The following is a 16,519-nucleotide window of genomic DNA, read 5'->3' on the forward strand; positions in this document are numbered from 1 at the left end:
TGTTAATCCTGCTCATTGCTAGAATTGGGCAAAGTGAACTGGTCCTGGGCCTCTCCTAGGTCAACTTGGACTTGAATGAGTACCTGGTGCAGTGTCTAAACATAAGCACTGTGGAGATGAATGTGATCGAGCGTGGTGCTGGCCACAAGAAGCCCCTCGTGTTTTTCCTGGCTTTAATAGGTTGCTAACAGCTCCAGGCCCGACCATTCTTTGAGAATCTAAAGGCGAGGATCTTTGTCTGTGGCACGTGCAGACGAGGAGGTGGTCGTGACGGAGTACGAGGGCAGTGCTGCGGGCCTGGTTCACTCCTTCACGGAGCGCTTTGCCAAGGACGGGGAGCAGCTGGAGGCCGTGCTGCTGGAGCTGTCTCGCCAGGACCAGCACCACTGGAAGCAGCAGCAGTAGCGCAGCCGAGTGGCGGTGGCAGCGCAGCGACGTCCGCGAAACGTCGCGGGCACGAAGATGCAGCGAGGCTCTGCGTGCGTGAACTGCAAGGTGGTGTTGGTTGTTTGGGTTGTGGTGTTGGGTGGGTGCATAGGTGGACAGAGCTGGGCCCAGTGGCTCTGCCCACAAGTTGGTGTCCCCCAGGGTGGAGTTCTCGCAGCCCTTTCGTTTGCAAATCAATGCGAGGAGGTGCAATCCCGGCAGCCTGACTGTGAACAATGTTGTGCCCAGGCTGCTTTTGGCGCACGCTGTCCCATGCAATTTGTGGCATCGTTAATGGATGGGCACTGTCATTGCACTCCAGTGACGCCCGCATTGACATAGTAAAATTCGATTTTTAAAAAGGGCCTTTTTGTAATGTAAACTTCAGCTCAATGTGAGGGATTGCCCGAGGCACGCAGCCAAGGTACATACCTGCAAGAGATGTTTGTTTTTGGATTGTGTCTCCTCCTAACCCCCTCACCACATGATCACGACCATAACTTGATTAAGTAATAATACTGTACTTTAATGTTTCCAAAATTCTCCCGTGAATGCAAAGTGCTTTATGTAAAAAATAAACGACTCTGCAGGGTAACAGACCATGTCTTGGATGTTTCTTTTTGGGTTCACCTTTTCTCAATTTGCACACTCAAACGCGCTCCGATTTGGTAACAAGTGTCAAGTTGGTTTCTGCAGAGCGGTTAATAAAACATGAGCTCTGAGGAGTCAAGGGCATGGTACTTGTGAATTAAGATTGTTTCTGGGCCACGGGACTAAGAATAGACTCCTCACAACTTTCCTGTCTGGGTAATAAAGATTGAGTGGGGGGGGATCAACATTTTCAGGGTTTCAAATGCCGCGGTTTGTTGCATATTTAATGACTCAGGCAACGGGAGAAGGCTGTCGGCAAGCAGTGATGTCTTTATTTGGTCTAGCAGAAGGAAAATGGTCTTCCTATCTGATGTTATTGATTAAAAGTTCAGATGCTATCAAAGTTAAGTAGTCGTCGGACCTTAAATCATTCTACAGTACATTACCCACCAAAGAAAGAGAGCAGCATTTGATGGGCACTTGCATGCTTGAGTTTAAACGACAGCTTATAACTGTACATCTGAGCTGAGGGCTGTTTTATCCACACGTCCCAGTACCTCCTTATTTACACAACTGGCAAAACCCTCATTGACCGCCCCTGACCCCTGCCGCCTGGGTACATGACACCCGCGGTTCCCATGCATGTGTCCAGGCTGCAGAAGACCAAAGGATGTTGTACAAAAATATCTCTCCAGCATTCTCTGATCAGACAACCAACGTGGCACCTGCGCAGTCTAAACTCAGGGATTGGGCCTCCCTCTCCTTGCTGGCAAAGCGGTTACAGGGATGGGATATCCTTACGACCCTTAGTCATCCAGTGGTGGAATTGCAATATGAAAAGGGGCATGTGCTAGTTCCAAGATGTTAAGTAGCGCTAGAAAGCATGCACCGATCACCCTTTAGTCACAAATACTGTCCATCAATGCCAAATTTAATTAAAATGAACAGGTGACTTCTCAAACTAAACTTAAAAACATTCGATTCAAAACCAATACAACACATAACTAATGCGATCACGTCGGAATAGTTAAGTCTGGGCGTGTGTGCGCGCCTCTAATCTTCGGTTTTGGTACCCATCCTTGGCTTGGTCCAGTGTATTTAAAATCCACCTCTTGCCTCTCTGCGCGAGGTCCCTTAGTCCGACTCATCCAGCAAGTTCAGCTGCCACCGCCGGCCCCGGCGACGCGCTGGGGTGGCGTCTGCAGCCGGGTCAATCGACCGGCCCCTGGAAGATGAGCCGCACGTAGCCCGGCTCCCCCGACAGCTGCGTGGCGCAGAACGGGCACGCCGTGTGGAAGGCGTGCGTGCCGTGCGGCAGCGGGATCTGCGCCCAGTAGCGCGCCGTCTTCTCGGAGCACACGTGGCCGCAGGGCGTGAGCGCGTGCGTGGGCGCGCCGGCGTCCAGGTAGAAGCCCGGCTCGCAGCCCAGCCACAGCGCCACGTAGGGCCCCACGGTGCGGCACATCGGGCACTCGCGCGCGTCGGCGTCGCCCGCCGTGCGGTGGCCCCAGTCGTGGTGGCCGTGCACGTGGCCGCAGCGCAGGTACGCCCACGGCTGCTTCTCCTCGGCGCCGGCCGCAACCACGGCGGCGCCGGCGGCGGCGGCCCCGGCGGCGGAGGACGCGGCGCGCGGGCGCAGGCTCGGGAAGGCGAGCGTGTTGAGGCCCACGGGGCACTGCGGCCGCGCCGCGTTGATCTCCTGGCGCAGCGCCTCGATGTGGCGTGACGTCGGCGTGTGGAAGAGGCCCTCGGCCGTGCGCCACAGCAGCGTGGCGCCGCACAGGTCGATGAGCGAGCCGTCCTGCAGCACGTTGCTCTCCCCCTCCACCTGCGGGGCGCACGCACGCGCCCGGTGTGAGCCGCCGCCCTGTGCCGCCGAGGGGCGAGGGCCCTCCTGGAGGCCGAGCACCATGTGCGATGGGAAGCTCGGCCATCCGGCCTCACGCGGTGTGACGATGTGCGAACGCTCTGTGTCCAAATTGTTTTGACACTTCCTGTTGGGAGTAAAAATGTCCGTGTTATCTGCCACTAAATCTCTGATGTTCATGTTCACTTAATGCCTGACCCAGGGAAATGCACACAAATATGTCATCTGGGTTTGCGTTGATGTCTGCCGCTCCATCGCACATCCAGGCAAACGGCACGCTCCGCGTTTTGTGTGCAAGCGGCAGCGTCGTTCCTGGTGGCTTGCGGTCACATGATCAGCTTCCTGATCACAGAAGTTGAACATCAATGTTCTCACTCGAGACTGGTGGTTGAAAATGCAGCAGACAAGCTGCTCACTTCAAGGGCTGCTCCCTGCTGTGATGACACCACTGTTCTGATGCCAGCATTGGTCTTAATCTCTAAACAAGCAGTTCTCTCTTATTTAGCAATGATGAAACCTGCTCGCAGCTGTAAACACAAGCTACTTGTCACCCAGTGTTCTGGCCCAACTATGGTAGCCGTGCTCCAGTTTAAAGACCTAAACGGTCGTCGTTGGTAGCACTGTTGAAGCAATGCAGAGTTTGATTCAAAGGGGGAGAAGGTGAGCAGGGAGGGGGAGAGAAAACACGTTCCAGCGTAAGTGGGTAATTACAAATGTGTACGCGATTACAGAGTTGCTAATGCAATTACATAGCAATGGGCAACCCTGCTTGCTGCAGCAAATGTCAATTCTTATGCAAGCCACATCTAGCGTCTCCCGTACACACTCGCGCAAATTAAATCGTTCCAGCATCACAGGGAGAAACCAATTATTTTCATAAAAAAGCAAGTTATTCTCCGTCTGATATTGATGCCTCGCCTGGCTCAGCAAGGCTTTGAATGTCAATAGGCAGGGGGTCCCCTGTCCCCTCCCCCCGGTTAGCGCTGCCATCACTACCGGACCGAGCCGCTAAGCCCCAGCCCAACCGCCGCGAGAGCCACGGAAAAACCGTGCAGCACCCCACCTGGAACACGAGAGCACGCCGAAGCTTCCTTGCCGTTCTATTGAAGGCGACATCGCGCTGCCAAGTCTCCCTGGCAGTCCATGCTCCCCCCCTCCCCCCCCAACAAAACGTCAAAATGGTCACAGACGCGCCCCACCACCTTTGTTACCCGCCACGTAAAAGCGGCCCCCACGGTCCGGCACGGCCTGCGCCTGCCGGTCGCTCCGTGTGCCTTCCTGCGTCCGTTCGCAGCGACACAAAGCGCAGTTTTTTCCACGCACTTGAAAAAGCAGCAAGCAGTTTGTGCGTGCGCGAGTTTTTTTTTATGGCTGCTGAAAAGGCCAGCACTGAGAACTGCCACGGGCCAGCGAGCTGCCACTTTCTGCGAGAGAATAAGTCGTAATCTGGCAACATTGGCTGCCTTCAACAGCGCTGTAAACTCTTAATTTCGTTACCTCGGTGGCCGGCAATTTACACGGCTGGCTGGGTGCGCGCCGCTGCCTGTAAGTGGGGGCACCGCTTGGGCTGCGCCGACCGCCATCTGCCTCTCCATCGCATCCTGTCGGCTCTCCTGAGCAGGACCGACAGCCCGCCCGCCCCTTTTGCCTCTTTCATTTGACTCTACCCCACCACAAGCACCCTTTATTCATGCCTGTAAAATTATTAAAAGAGGCACGCGCATGAACCAGCACTAATCAGCTCCGGCCGATGGATCTGCGGTTTGTTAGCGATGCCAATGGCGGCTTGAGAGAATCCAGTGCCGAGCACCCCCACGCCCACGCCACCCCCACCGCCCCCCACACAACTTCAGCCGGGCACACAGAGCCTCAATCAAAAGCTCTTCACAACACTAAAGATAAAGTAATGGAAGGTGTACATCGGTAATTCTCCGCCTTATAAAACTTACAGCGGCCGTTAAAAATGTCAAGTGGCCCGGCCACTTTGGAGCAATATTCATCAATCATTCTCGACCCTGCCACTACGGCCATTATCCCCAGGCCGATTGATCCTGCAGTCAGCAGCACCGGCTGTAAAACTAAAAAGGGAAGAATAATCCTCGGGCAGCAGCGACGACCACGGCACCCCCCCCCCCCCTCATGCGTGCGTGTGTAGAGCGAGCGGTGTTTTTTGAGCGAGGCCTCCGCTTCACAAAAGTGGTACTATTTATCAAGGGCAGGCAGAGAAGGGGGGGGGGGGCAGCAACCGAGTTCTGTAACTAGCCAGCACATTTAAAATTGCTTTGGCCGGCACTACCGCTGCACTTGGGCTGTTTATAGTGTGCGGCAAATCGATACTTGACTTGTGTTCAATAGGCACTGTAATGAAAAAGTGTCAGAATGTAACGGCTGCGTTGCGCTGGGCGGGCAGGTAAGGAGACTGGGTGTTCAGGGAGGTCAGGCGGGCGCGACGTTTGTGTGCGTGTGTGTGTGTGGGGGGACGAGAAGCGTCAAGGACTCGGGGCTCGCGGTAGACTGTGGCGTGAGTAACGGAGCGTTGCCGTTCGTCTTGTGGGTTACAGCCGAGAATATTACAAAATGCACAGTTGTAAAATAAACCTACTTTTTATAAGTGCAATAACTTAATTCACGAGACAATGGTCTCTTCTTTAGCTACGTTTGACATTCACCTGTCGCGCGCACGCTCACACGCACACCCGAGCGCCACCCCCTGCTCTTTTCCCTGACATCGAAGTTAATTTTCCCTCTCGCCCTGGGTCAATCTGATTCTCTCTCCAGTGCCTTGAACTTTACTGCTAATGAGCATCACGCAGATGGTGACCTTATCATTGGAAAATTCCCACTCCCTTTGCGAATAAAAATTTACACCAAAAAAATGACATTGGAATGAATTCAACTCCAATTGTGCTGGATGGAAATCGGGAGCGAGTGTCAAACCGCTCGTCGTACGACTTGGGGCCGTTCCATGCGAGGATCAACACAGGAACCGCCTCCTTGTACACCGCGTGCTGGCAACGTGCTTCTTACTCTCGGAATTAACAACAATTGCTGCGATTGCTTCCCCACTGCACGTACCCACGCACGCACGCAGGCACGTGCAGCCGTCGCGCTCGTTACACACAAAGTGCACGCCACACGTGAACCACGATACCCTCGCTGTGCTCGTCAAGGAGCATAAACCATCAACCACGCAAACTCCGGTCACCCTCGCAGCAGCAGCAGCTTTTGGCTGGCCATCGAACAAAGACGGTCAACGCATCGCGCGCTTTCAGACGCTCTTCTGTGGCCGTCTGGAACGCTCTTCCGATATTAGGAAACCACCAGAGCTGTGCACTTTTAAAGAATCTAGATTGAAAACTCATTTCTTTTCAACTGCCTGTTGTTGTGTTTACTTCGTCGTCCCCTTCCCTGCACCTCCGACTCGCGCTGTTGGCTAAGTACGGTGCGCGAAAGCAGAAAGCAAAATAAAGACAAAGATCCCCTGTGTAGCCTTAACAGACCCTTGGGGCAAGCGCTGTTAGCGAGTAGCACCGATTAAGGCCGGCACGGCACACGAGGGGGTGGGTCGCCAGCCCCCTTTGTCTCCCCAGTAGCGATGTTTACACACCGCACCATTTGAGGCCGAGTAGACCTAGGGGATGCCCGGGACCAGTTCAGATATTCGTCACCGGTGTTGGCCGTGAGCAGGAATCGAACTCGGGTCGCCAGGTTCGTAGGTTCGTGGGTTAGCAGGCATACACGCGCGCTTGCCGGCGCTCCACTCACCAGCTTGCCGCGCTGCTGAGCGGAGCGCGTCTCGCGCAGCGTGTACACGTTGCCGCACACGGAGATCTCGCGCCACACGCCGGGGCGCGACTCGTCGGTGAAGCCGCCGCGAGGGTGCATCACCAGGATGCCGTTGGTGGTCAGGCCGTCCATGTGGCCGTCCGGGTTCTTCCACTTGGCCGCCTTCTCCTGCACAACAAATAGGCGCGGGCGTACAACAACAACAACCGCCATTCGCCACTAAGTGGCGGTGACGTCACCACGACGCTTGTGCGGGCGTACACACACGCACACACATGTACACACACGTACACACGCACACACGTGCACGCGCAGTCACAAACGAGGTGTGCAGTGATTTTTCCTCCTCACCGTTGGCTCAATCGTCGTAATGTGATTTTAGAAACGGTTACGATTTGTTGACGAGAGTGAACGCAGTTTCTACGGCGGATTTGTTAACCTTCTGTTGCTCTCCGTAGCGCCGACTCCAATCCCTCTACAAGATTGGTGTGAGTCTAGAATCCATGAAAACTGTCGGTGCTGTGATGAGAGACACTGCTTAAACAAACCAACATACCTTTCACACGCCTTTACACGTGGACATGCATTGTGTGTACGTTGGGAGCTCAACAGAATTACAAGGATAAACTGCCACGTAGGCTGTAATCATGCCAAGTCATCAATTGTACGCAAATCATGTTCTCATTCATAAACTCTTCGGTTCATAAATTAAAACGCGTTGGCTTACAGACTACATAATTGGACAGCGGCTTGATTTGCATGTGTGGGGCTGGCATAAAGGTTCATTTATGTAACATTCCTGAGTGTGGCTGGTGGGAGGGGGGGGTAGTGGAGGGGGGGGTGATGGGGGATTGGGAAGAGGGCCTCTATTGTTGGCAGTATCTCTTGTCCGGACGCAGCAGCAGCAGTGAGCCCAGCACTGTATCAGCCCACGCAGATTAGCATCAAGAATGCGTGCCGAGTCTCAGCGCGTGCCACGTGCACATCTGGACAACAAAACTCGCAGTGTTTGACTTGAATTATTTAAAAGTAACGCTCTCATTTCTTTAAACGTTTGAATTTTTTTTAAGAACTGGCGCAAATCACCCAAATTGACTCGCGTAACCCTGTATATGCACAAGAGGGGAAAAACCTGAAAGGCTTTCGATCCAACGTTACACAATTATGATGTTTGCTTAACGACGTAATCCTTTCGCGATCAAGATCCATCGCCAGGCGTACGTCGTGCAGCGTAATTCGCGACGTCGAGCGGCCAAATCTGCATCGTAGGCATCTTTGCACCGACGCCCGTCGGTGGGGTTGCCACAGCATCGTCTATTTTTAGAAAAGCGTTTTTATTTCTCGGGCGAAGAGCGAGCGGGCGAGTGGCAGCCCCCGACGACGTCCCAACCGCAAGGTGGCGGGCGGGTTGTGAAGGCCGAGAAGGCCGGAGCGGTAACGCACGCCCAGGAAGATGTTCTTGGAGGTGTCGAAGCCCGCGGCGAAGATGCGCGCCGTGTAGGGCGCCGTGCGCTGGCACTTGATGCGGCAGGCAAAGCGCGAGATGGTGCTCTGCGTGATCTGCGTCTCGTCGCTGCTCTGGCTGCCCGGCACCGTGTCCATCACCACAAAATCAATTGGGCTCTCGGTCGAGCGGCCAATCTGCAGCACGGGCACGCGCGGACGGAGCACGCGCGCAGGTTAGGACGCGCCCCGCACGACACGCGCGCGTGTGGTGGCGTACGCCGACAGCGAGCGCGGAAATGTCGCACGTCGGAAGCTAAGCAGGTTTGAGCCGGATAGTGCTCGGATGGGCGACCGCCGTGCACCAAACAGGTGCTGTAGGCTGCCGCACTGTGGCTGGTAAATCATGGGACAGTGCAGCAAAATCTATTTGTGTACTGTTCATTCTTCCACACATCCACGCTCCCCGCCTTCACCAACCCTCGCCGACCAGCGGGGTGAAGCATGGCCAAATAGCTGCCACGAGCCACACGATGCGGGGAGGCCATCATCCTCTCTGCACGCGTCTCCCGAGCCACTCGCTCTCCCGTGGGCCTCAATCGTACATCTGTGAAAAAAAACGCGTAGCGCACGGCGCACTGTGCGCAAGGACTGCTGTGGTGGTTGTGGAGACTCGGGTGGCACTGCACATTCTCACGCAGCGCCCACGCCTGTGAAGGAGGAAGTAACACCTCAATTCCTGTTAGCGGACGCACACACACGCACACGCACGCACACGCACGCACACGCACGCACACGCACGCACACACACGCACACACACGCACACACACGCACACGCGCATCCTCACCGCGTTCCGTGGCCGCATTTACACGAACCCTAAACAGAGAATTGGACAAATATCCCAACGCAGGACACTTCTGCCAGTGGCTCTGTGGGGCATTTTTGTTTTCTGGGGCAAGCGACGTCAGCACCAGGTTTACCCTGTAAAACTATATATTTCGAGAGAAATATAAACATTCGTACGAGTAAATGTGATACGACGTTCGCCAAAGTCATTGCAAAAATGCAATGTGTTTTGTGCGGTTTTGAAGCGACTAATTGAACATGATGTTGAGCCACTTGAAACCAAACTGGACTGCAAAAGTTGCAGGATGACCCGAGCGTGATGCTGCGGCCGTGCAGCGCTCAAGGGCCCTGCGGCTCCAGCAGACTCGGTGAGCTCAACGCGGGGAAACGGCTACGCGCGTCCGGCCTTTGACGCAGTAAACAATGGCTCTGCATGTGCGTGCGTGCGCGTGTGCGTGCGCGTGAATGTGTGGGAAGATGAGTGCGTGTGTGTGCGTGTGTTTAAGGAACGGTGGTGCGATGGTTGAGTGCGCTGTCAACCCATTTCGACGAGTTAAATTCCCAAACGTGAATATTATCACTGGAATCAAAGAATGGGAACCTGTGCTGGACCCACCCTAGCAGCTTGACTGCACCTTAAAGTGTAATAATATATCAAATGTATAATTGCGCATTCCATCCTAGGATCCCAATGCACAATGCATGGAAAGCAGTGAAACAAAAACACAACCAGTAGGGCAACCGACCAAACAAAAGAGGTAAGGCCATCTTAAAGAGATGGGTTTTCAAAGCAGACTTAAACATATCTACTGACTGATCGCCTGATTTCAAGTGGCAAGGAGTTCCATAGCTTGGGTGCCACGCTAACAAAAGCCCGATCACCAAAAGAGTGCAAACCTATAGACCTGGGAGGTCTGAGCAGTTGGACATCAGAACATCTTAAGGACCTTGATGGAATATATAAATGCAAGTAATATGAGGTGAGCCCCTATAAAAGCCTTAGAGGTTAATAGCAGTATCTTAAAATATACTTGGATTTTGACCGGTAGCCAATGAAGTGATAAGAGGACCTGTGTGATGTGCTCACGTCGGTGCTGAACGAGGTGTGAGCACTCGGGCAGCTGCATTCTGAACAAGCTGGAGTCTGCCCAGTACTTTGCTTGGAATCTCAACCAGTGAGGCCTTGCAGTGATCGAGTCGGGACAACACAAAAGCATGGACCGGTCTCTCCAAGTCAGCAGGTGACAGGAAGTGATGCATTCTGCCATTATTTCTTCAGTGGAAAAAGGACATTTCAACCACCTTAGATATATGTGCCTCAAAAGATAACGAGCGGTCAAACTGAACACCGAGTAAACATCAGAACTGTGGCGTGGTGCTCGTCGCCCACTCGTTACTCGCGAACAGCAACTACCCCAACGGCCTGGATGGATAAACGAGGGAGCTTTGTGTATGTGCGAGTGAAACCAAGACGAGCCATGACATCACCAGGGCACACAAAACCCACATTGTCCGATTTTGCGCGGCACGCCGCGGATGTTGCCGCTGGTGGAAATTTTGACGTCAAGCGAGAGGGTTATTCGCCTAATCCATTAGCTTGTGAAGCCCACGCTCGTATACATACACACACGCGAGCAGTGTAGGGATGACGCTATTAACTATTTACATGATTGATTACGCCGCGTAAAGGCCGCGTGTTCATCAGGCGCGTGCCACGACGCCCGCTCGCAGACAGCAGCACTGCCGGGGGGGGGCCCTCCGTGGCATGGCTTCAGTGCTGTTGCTGCTGCTGCTGCCCGTTTGATCTCGGGCGGGAAACCAGTGGCTGCACCGCGGGAGCTACGGCGGCGTTGTCGTCACCGCAACCAAAGCCAGGCGCAAGCGCGGCGCAGCCAGCCAGGTCGCTCATGGGATCTAAAGGGTGACAGCCCCCCCCCCCACCCCAATTAGCCTAAGAGGCCAAAACTCAAACACGCGAATGGCACAGAGCGAAAGATTTGGCGCGCGCGGCAACAATAGGGAGAAGCTGACGGAGTGCGCACGCACGCACCTACGCGGCGCACACTCCAAAGAGAAGTACCAAATGACCGCTTTGATAGAAGATTAAAACAATAAGAAAATAAATATACACGCGTGTCAAGAGCTCAACTCGAAAGCCATGAGAGGTATGACACCACTGTCTCCGCTCCACTCCCCCCCACGACCAACAAAATAAAACTACAGCTATCAGCGTTCAACGAGAACTTAACTGCAGACGATTAATTTTTACGTTACTTTTAAACGCCTTGTTTTCGAAAGCGGAGAAATAGAATGCACGTACAGTAGACCTGCAACGATTCGGCCCCTTGCGAGTTAATTCTCACGATCCGCTGTCGTGATTCCATTCCAGACGCTATTATTTGCTAACATTTAGTGCACCCCTAACACAACTATTGTAAATAATAAAACCTCACGTGAGCGATTCGATGCATTTAACACGGGTGCAAGAATCTATTTTAATCGACGACCCGGTTTCGTCGTTACGCCGCTAAAGTGAACCGCGCACTCCGGCACCTCCCCACACCCCACGCGCGCACGCAACGATAAAATGACGGGCTCCTGCCGCCGCGTCCACCGACACTGACAAGCGCCGCTGTCAGAGAGGCACGACCAAAAAAATGCCGCCTCTGGAGAAGATCCCTCCACCGCCGCCATTGCGGCGTGACGGATACTCATCCAGACAGAACCAGTCCCACTCGGCCACAACCGCACGCTCGCTCTACAATATCATCCTTCGCTAAAGCAGCTGACAGGTGCCCAGTGTCCAAGGTATCTTAACAAATGTCTGCAACATGCCCACCCCCTCCCCTTCCTCCCTCATGAGGATGCCCTTAAAATTAGTGCCGTTCTAACACGTGCCGCCATCCTGCCGAAGAAGAAACACGGCGCCGGAGAATTCCTTCTCACTCTGCCACCGGTGTTTCCGCGCATTCAAATTGTCTGCGCACGTCGTAGGGTGATCATTTCTGAAAAGTTCAAATCAAGCTGCGGTGATTTCCCCTACCGGGCAAATCAAGCCAAGCTCCCAAAAAAATGGAGTGAACACAACGTAGCGAGCTTTACCTGCACGCAAACTGCATGCCAGCAACGTTTCGGGTTTTTTCTTACAACGTATTCTCCACTTATATTTCCACACAAAAAATACAGTCTAAAAGGGCCGTGTTTTTTTGATAATGAATTCTGTAAAACGCTGCCTCCATATATTTCAGAGTCGCTGTGGCAGAGGCAAACGGAAGCGAGATGTGCGCTGGGGCGGCCTGGGGTGCGTCACCGGCGTCGTCTGCGCGTCGGGTGGCAAATGCAGACATGAAGAGGAGCGCGTGGTGGACGCGGGCACGGCAAGCCATCGGTTAGGGAAACCGGAACGCATAATTTTTTAAGTTTGTGCGGAAACAGCCCTATTCGACTCCTCTAAATGTAAATGCGTTTTTATTTTTTACAAACGTGAATCCGCCGGCTGTAAAAATGGCACTTTAATAGCAAAGGCGCTGTGGCGGGTCGAGCGAAGGGAGAGTGAAAAGGGCACGAGTGGGGGGACGTGGGGGCCCTGACAGCACCTCGCGCCGCCCTCCACGAGGTCTGACGCACGAATCGCAGCGGCGAAGTCTCGGCACACGGTGCTCCGGCCAGTGAAAAATTGCACTATTTTACAGGAAGCCTGCACACCACGTACGCGCGCGTGCGTACATGCGTGCGTACGTACGCCCGATACGTAATTGTGGGCGTGTGAAGCACGCACCAAGGGTGCGGAATAATGCGTGCAACAGCACCGACCTGTTTCTGAAATTGAGAGACCGGCACAAAATGAGAGGGTGCAACAATGCTATACAAGTAATGAAAAGCAAAGGAGTAAATAAAATCTATGAAATAGCAAAGATTATGTCTGCGGGTGGAGAGGAGGAGGAGGACAAGGAAAAATTGCGGCTGCATTGTTCCAGCAGTTTACTGTTATTTATGGCAATAACAAAGAATAAAATAACAGCCCACTTTTGTGGAACAGACAATAAGGGTGCTTTGTAACTGCCAAAACGCCGCTATCTCGTTAAAAAACACTTCAAAGCAGAAAAAGCACAATTACATTTTCTGAACACTGGCGGCGGCACACGCTCGAGGAACGGAGCACATTGCGCCTGGATTTTAAGGCAGATCTCTTCTGCATTCTCAAATCGACTTTTCACGGAAAACAAGATAAAGCATCGCAGCGCTCGCACAGAAACACAACGACGAGGTAGACAAAGCGGCACGGCGTGCGAAGCCAAATCCCCAGCACGCCAGATTGCGAGATCCAAAACACGTTTGGAAATGAGGCCAGCAATTTGCGAATTTAAATCAGCCATGCAACCCTGCTCGGATAACTTTAGACGTCCTCTAAAATGCACCGCAATCGCCACCAGGCTTTCTGAGCAACGCTCTCCTGGTTTAGGCACGCGCCATTTCCCCACCCAATCGCTTGGCATGGGCCAGCCGAGTTGAAAACCAAAAAAGCACCCGTGGAATTGTTCCAAATCGCAGGAGGTCACCGGATTTGTCCGTCCGCAGGCCCCTGCCAATGAGATTGCCTAGGATCTGCGGTCGCGGGATTCCAAAGAGGCTGGCGGGCAGCAGGAACGCGTGCACTGGAGAGCCGCGACACGGTACTCGACCGTGGAAATGGTGTCTGGTCACAGGGCAAACCCGCAGTTGCAATGATTCACGGGCATCCTCCCTGGAAGCACGCCGCAGAAATCGAAAGAATTCGCATCTCGTTTGCGAGCGAAAGCCATCGTCGCCCGCACGTGGTTATCGATCGGCTGTCCGTCACGTCGGAGCCGATTCCATCAGGGGGCCGGTCTCCCTGCCGCAGGGGCCACGCGCACAATGTGCCGGGGATGGCGGTGGCTTTGCAGGGGAATTCTCTTTTGGCAAGCGCCCGGCAGCCCACGAACAAGAACCAGCTTCACTAGGAGCTAGCTAGAATGCCACAGGGTAAAAATTCTAAAATAACATGAACTACTGCCACACCAGTCCTGGAGAATACCGGTTCAAATTGCACACACACACACTTAAAAAACGAGCGTGCCATCAGATTAATCGGTGTTTAAATAATGAATCAAAGGACTGCGTAAGGGTCCACGCCGTGTGTGCAGAAACTCTGTCACGGGCTAACGACGACGAGAGAAAGCGATGTTACCAAAAAAAAATAAAAAGATCCCCCACGCTGCACAGCGGCCCCAGAAAAAAAAGTGTAATCCTGCAAGCAGATTTTTCTAAAATCTATGTTTCGTTGAGCTAAGGAAAAAAATAACGGAATCGTTATTCAGGTCTCCAAAGGCCGCAACAACACCGTGGGGGTTGACTTCACGTGGGGTCCACGATCAAATGTCGAGGCGGCAAATCGAATCCATCGCGGGACCACACTCCTACACGGCAGCAATTCTCAACCACAGTCAGCCCGAGCGGCAACCAGAGGAAAAATGCATCCCCCACAATCGTGGTGGTTAAGTGTGTATACTAGAAACAAACACATTCACAGATCCTGATCGTCATCAGCGGTGCATCGGCGGTGCAGTGCAACTCTGCTGCCTCGTGTTCTTTCCCATTTTGACAACCGCCGTTATTTTTTCAACAGATTTAATTGACTACATTCGCACGGTTGCCAGCGCACAAATTATTAATGCCAGCTGCAAACGTCGTATTAAGTACAACACGTAGCAGCTATAAAGTGTGCGCACATGCACAACATACAGTGTGCGGTATGTCTTTTTGTGTTTTTACTTTTTAATGATGTGCTGCAAAAGACGCTCACAGCACAGGGCTACACATTCTTGTGGGGGAAAGGCAGCGAGCGTTTATGATGTTAATGCGCAGCCCAGGGCAACGCACAGTTGTTGTGGAATTGCGGACGTCCTGATTGCTCCTCGTGAGCCACAAATATTTAATTTCGGAGTTTTTTTTTTAACAACACAATCATTAAATTTAAATTAGAAAATTCTGCCTAACGAATGGAAGGGGCTCACGTTGAAAAGTTTAGCAAATGCACCCCCCCCCCTCCCCCAACGCTCTGGCGCCAAGTTCCATACGACTAACGTTGCATTGATTTTCAATGTCACGCGAGCAATCCGAGCGACAAAGCTCGGCACGGGTTTGGGCATCGCGGCTCTTAGCCCTGTCGCCCGGCACCGTCAATGTTTGCGTCCATCGCTTGCCAGAGCCAATTGCCATTGCCGAAAGTCATTGACTCTCGCCGCCGATGCACTTGTGCCGGGCCTTCAGGCGAAGACAGCAACGACCCCGCAGAGCCGACGGCTCTTACTAGGCCGTGCGACCCAGGCTTCTCCGACGGAGAGCACTGAAAGACATTCGCGTCACCGGGAGACGACGCGCCCTCATCACGTCATGGCCGTTTCTCGATTCGTTGATACAACGGTGACATCGCGGCACTACAGTGACGCACTGCCGATTCTCAAAAAACATTCTCTCGCCATATCAAAGGCGTTTCCCGTAAGCCACATTGGCACCCGCGGCTACGGTCTCAAGAACAAAGCTTCCCGCTCAGCGTAGGACACACAGCCTGGGTGCTTCTCTGCAAGGGGCTGTTTGTTTGTTTGTTTTGGGTTGCACGAGGCAGCGAATGGCCGCGTTGTCGCACGTAACACCGGGACGGCGGTGAGCGTGGCGCACCGTAGCCAACGCCTCCGCGCCGCCGGCAGGGCACTGCGGCATTTCCGAGCGGCGCAATGGGTGCCAGTCGCTATGGGTGGCACCCGTGTCGGCGGATCAGGTGACCTGCAGCCCCGACTAGGAGTCGGCGCCGAGGGCTCCGGCTAAGAGCGAGAGGCTAAAAAGTGAACGGCTCAGCGCTGCCGGATTACGGCTGCAGTCAAGGGTTACAGTTTGACAGTCAAGGTTATTCGTTTGAATTAGGGGCTAACGGTTTCTCGACTGAATGACCACTCGGGGTGATATAATGTCCTGGCAAACGCCTTTTGTTTTAATGATAGTGACAGGTTATTTAATTAGGACTCATAAACACACAGGAGAGTTCTGCATTCGGAAGCTTGGCTGGTCCTTCGTGAGTGCTTTGCACGTGGGAACAACCCTTCGTATAGGGGGAGGATAACCTCACACTTATGGAGAGAACACTCAACACGCACACACAGATGGATCAGGAACCCACTTTCTGTACTGCATTTCTCCTGGCCACCTCGCAGTCCACTGGGGGTCTTGCAGAACACGATCTCCACATGATCCAATGACCCGACCTCCAACGCTCTCTCCATTACAAGCGGGTGCATGCCACACATGCGTTAGAAGTTAATGTTAGAAGCTACAGGCGGGGGCCAAAGTGTGTGCTGTTTAAACAGCCTGTGTTGGGTCATGGGTCATGAACCGCACATTGAGGTCGTGCGCGTGTGTGCGCGTGTGTGCGTAGTGCTCGTGTGGGGAGCGGTCGTGTAGCGGTTAGCGCTACGCTGCGCTATGAACCCGGCAACCCGAGTTCGATTCCCGCTGACGACCAACACCAGTGACGATTATTTGA

At 53.5% G+C, this 16,519-nt stretch overlaps 2 protein-coding genes across 2 annotated transcripts in view; one reads left to right on the forward strand and one right to left on the reverse strand.

Annotated features, from left to right (window-relative positions):
* Nucleotides 1-940, forward strand: part of DPP3 (dipeptidyl peptidase 3) — a 68,763-nt gene extending 67,823 nt beyond the window's left edge. Inside the window, exon 18 of the mRNA XM_078858716.1 lies at nt 254-940. Coding sequence (XP_078714842.1) covers nt 254-405 — 152 coding nt within the window. The 3' untranslated portion in view covers nt 406-940. The remainder of the gene's footprint in view (nt 1-253) is intronic.
* A 381-nt stretch (nt 941-1,321) lies between these two features.
* LOC144933670 (E3 ubiquitin-protein ligase pellino homolog 2-like) overlaps nt 1,322-16,519 on the reverse strand; it is a 57,436-nt gene continuing 42,238 nt past the window's right edge. Inside the window, exons 5-7 of the mRNA XM_078858727.1 lie at nt 8,114-8,311; nt 6,650-6,838; nt 1,322-2,845 (exon numbers count right to left, since the gene is read on the reverse strand). Of these exons, the coding sequence (XP_078714853.1) occupies nt 2,228-2,845; nt 6,650-6,838; nt 8,114-8,311 (1,005 nt within the window). The 3' untranslated portion in view covers nt 1,322-2,227. The remainder of the gene's footprint in view (nt 2,846-6,649; nt 6,839-8,113; nt 8,312-16,519) is intronic.

The sequence above is a fragment of the Lampetra fluviatilis genome, chromosome 7, assembly GCF_964198595.1.
Source record: "Lampetra fluviatilis chromosome 7, kcLamFluv1.1, whole genome shotgun sequence".
Taxonomy (NCBI): Eukaryota; Metazoa; Chordata; class Hyperoartia; order Petromyzontiformes; family Petromyzontidae; genus Lampetra; species Lampetra fluviatilis.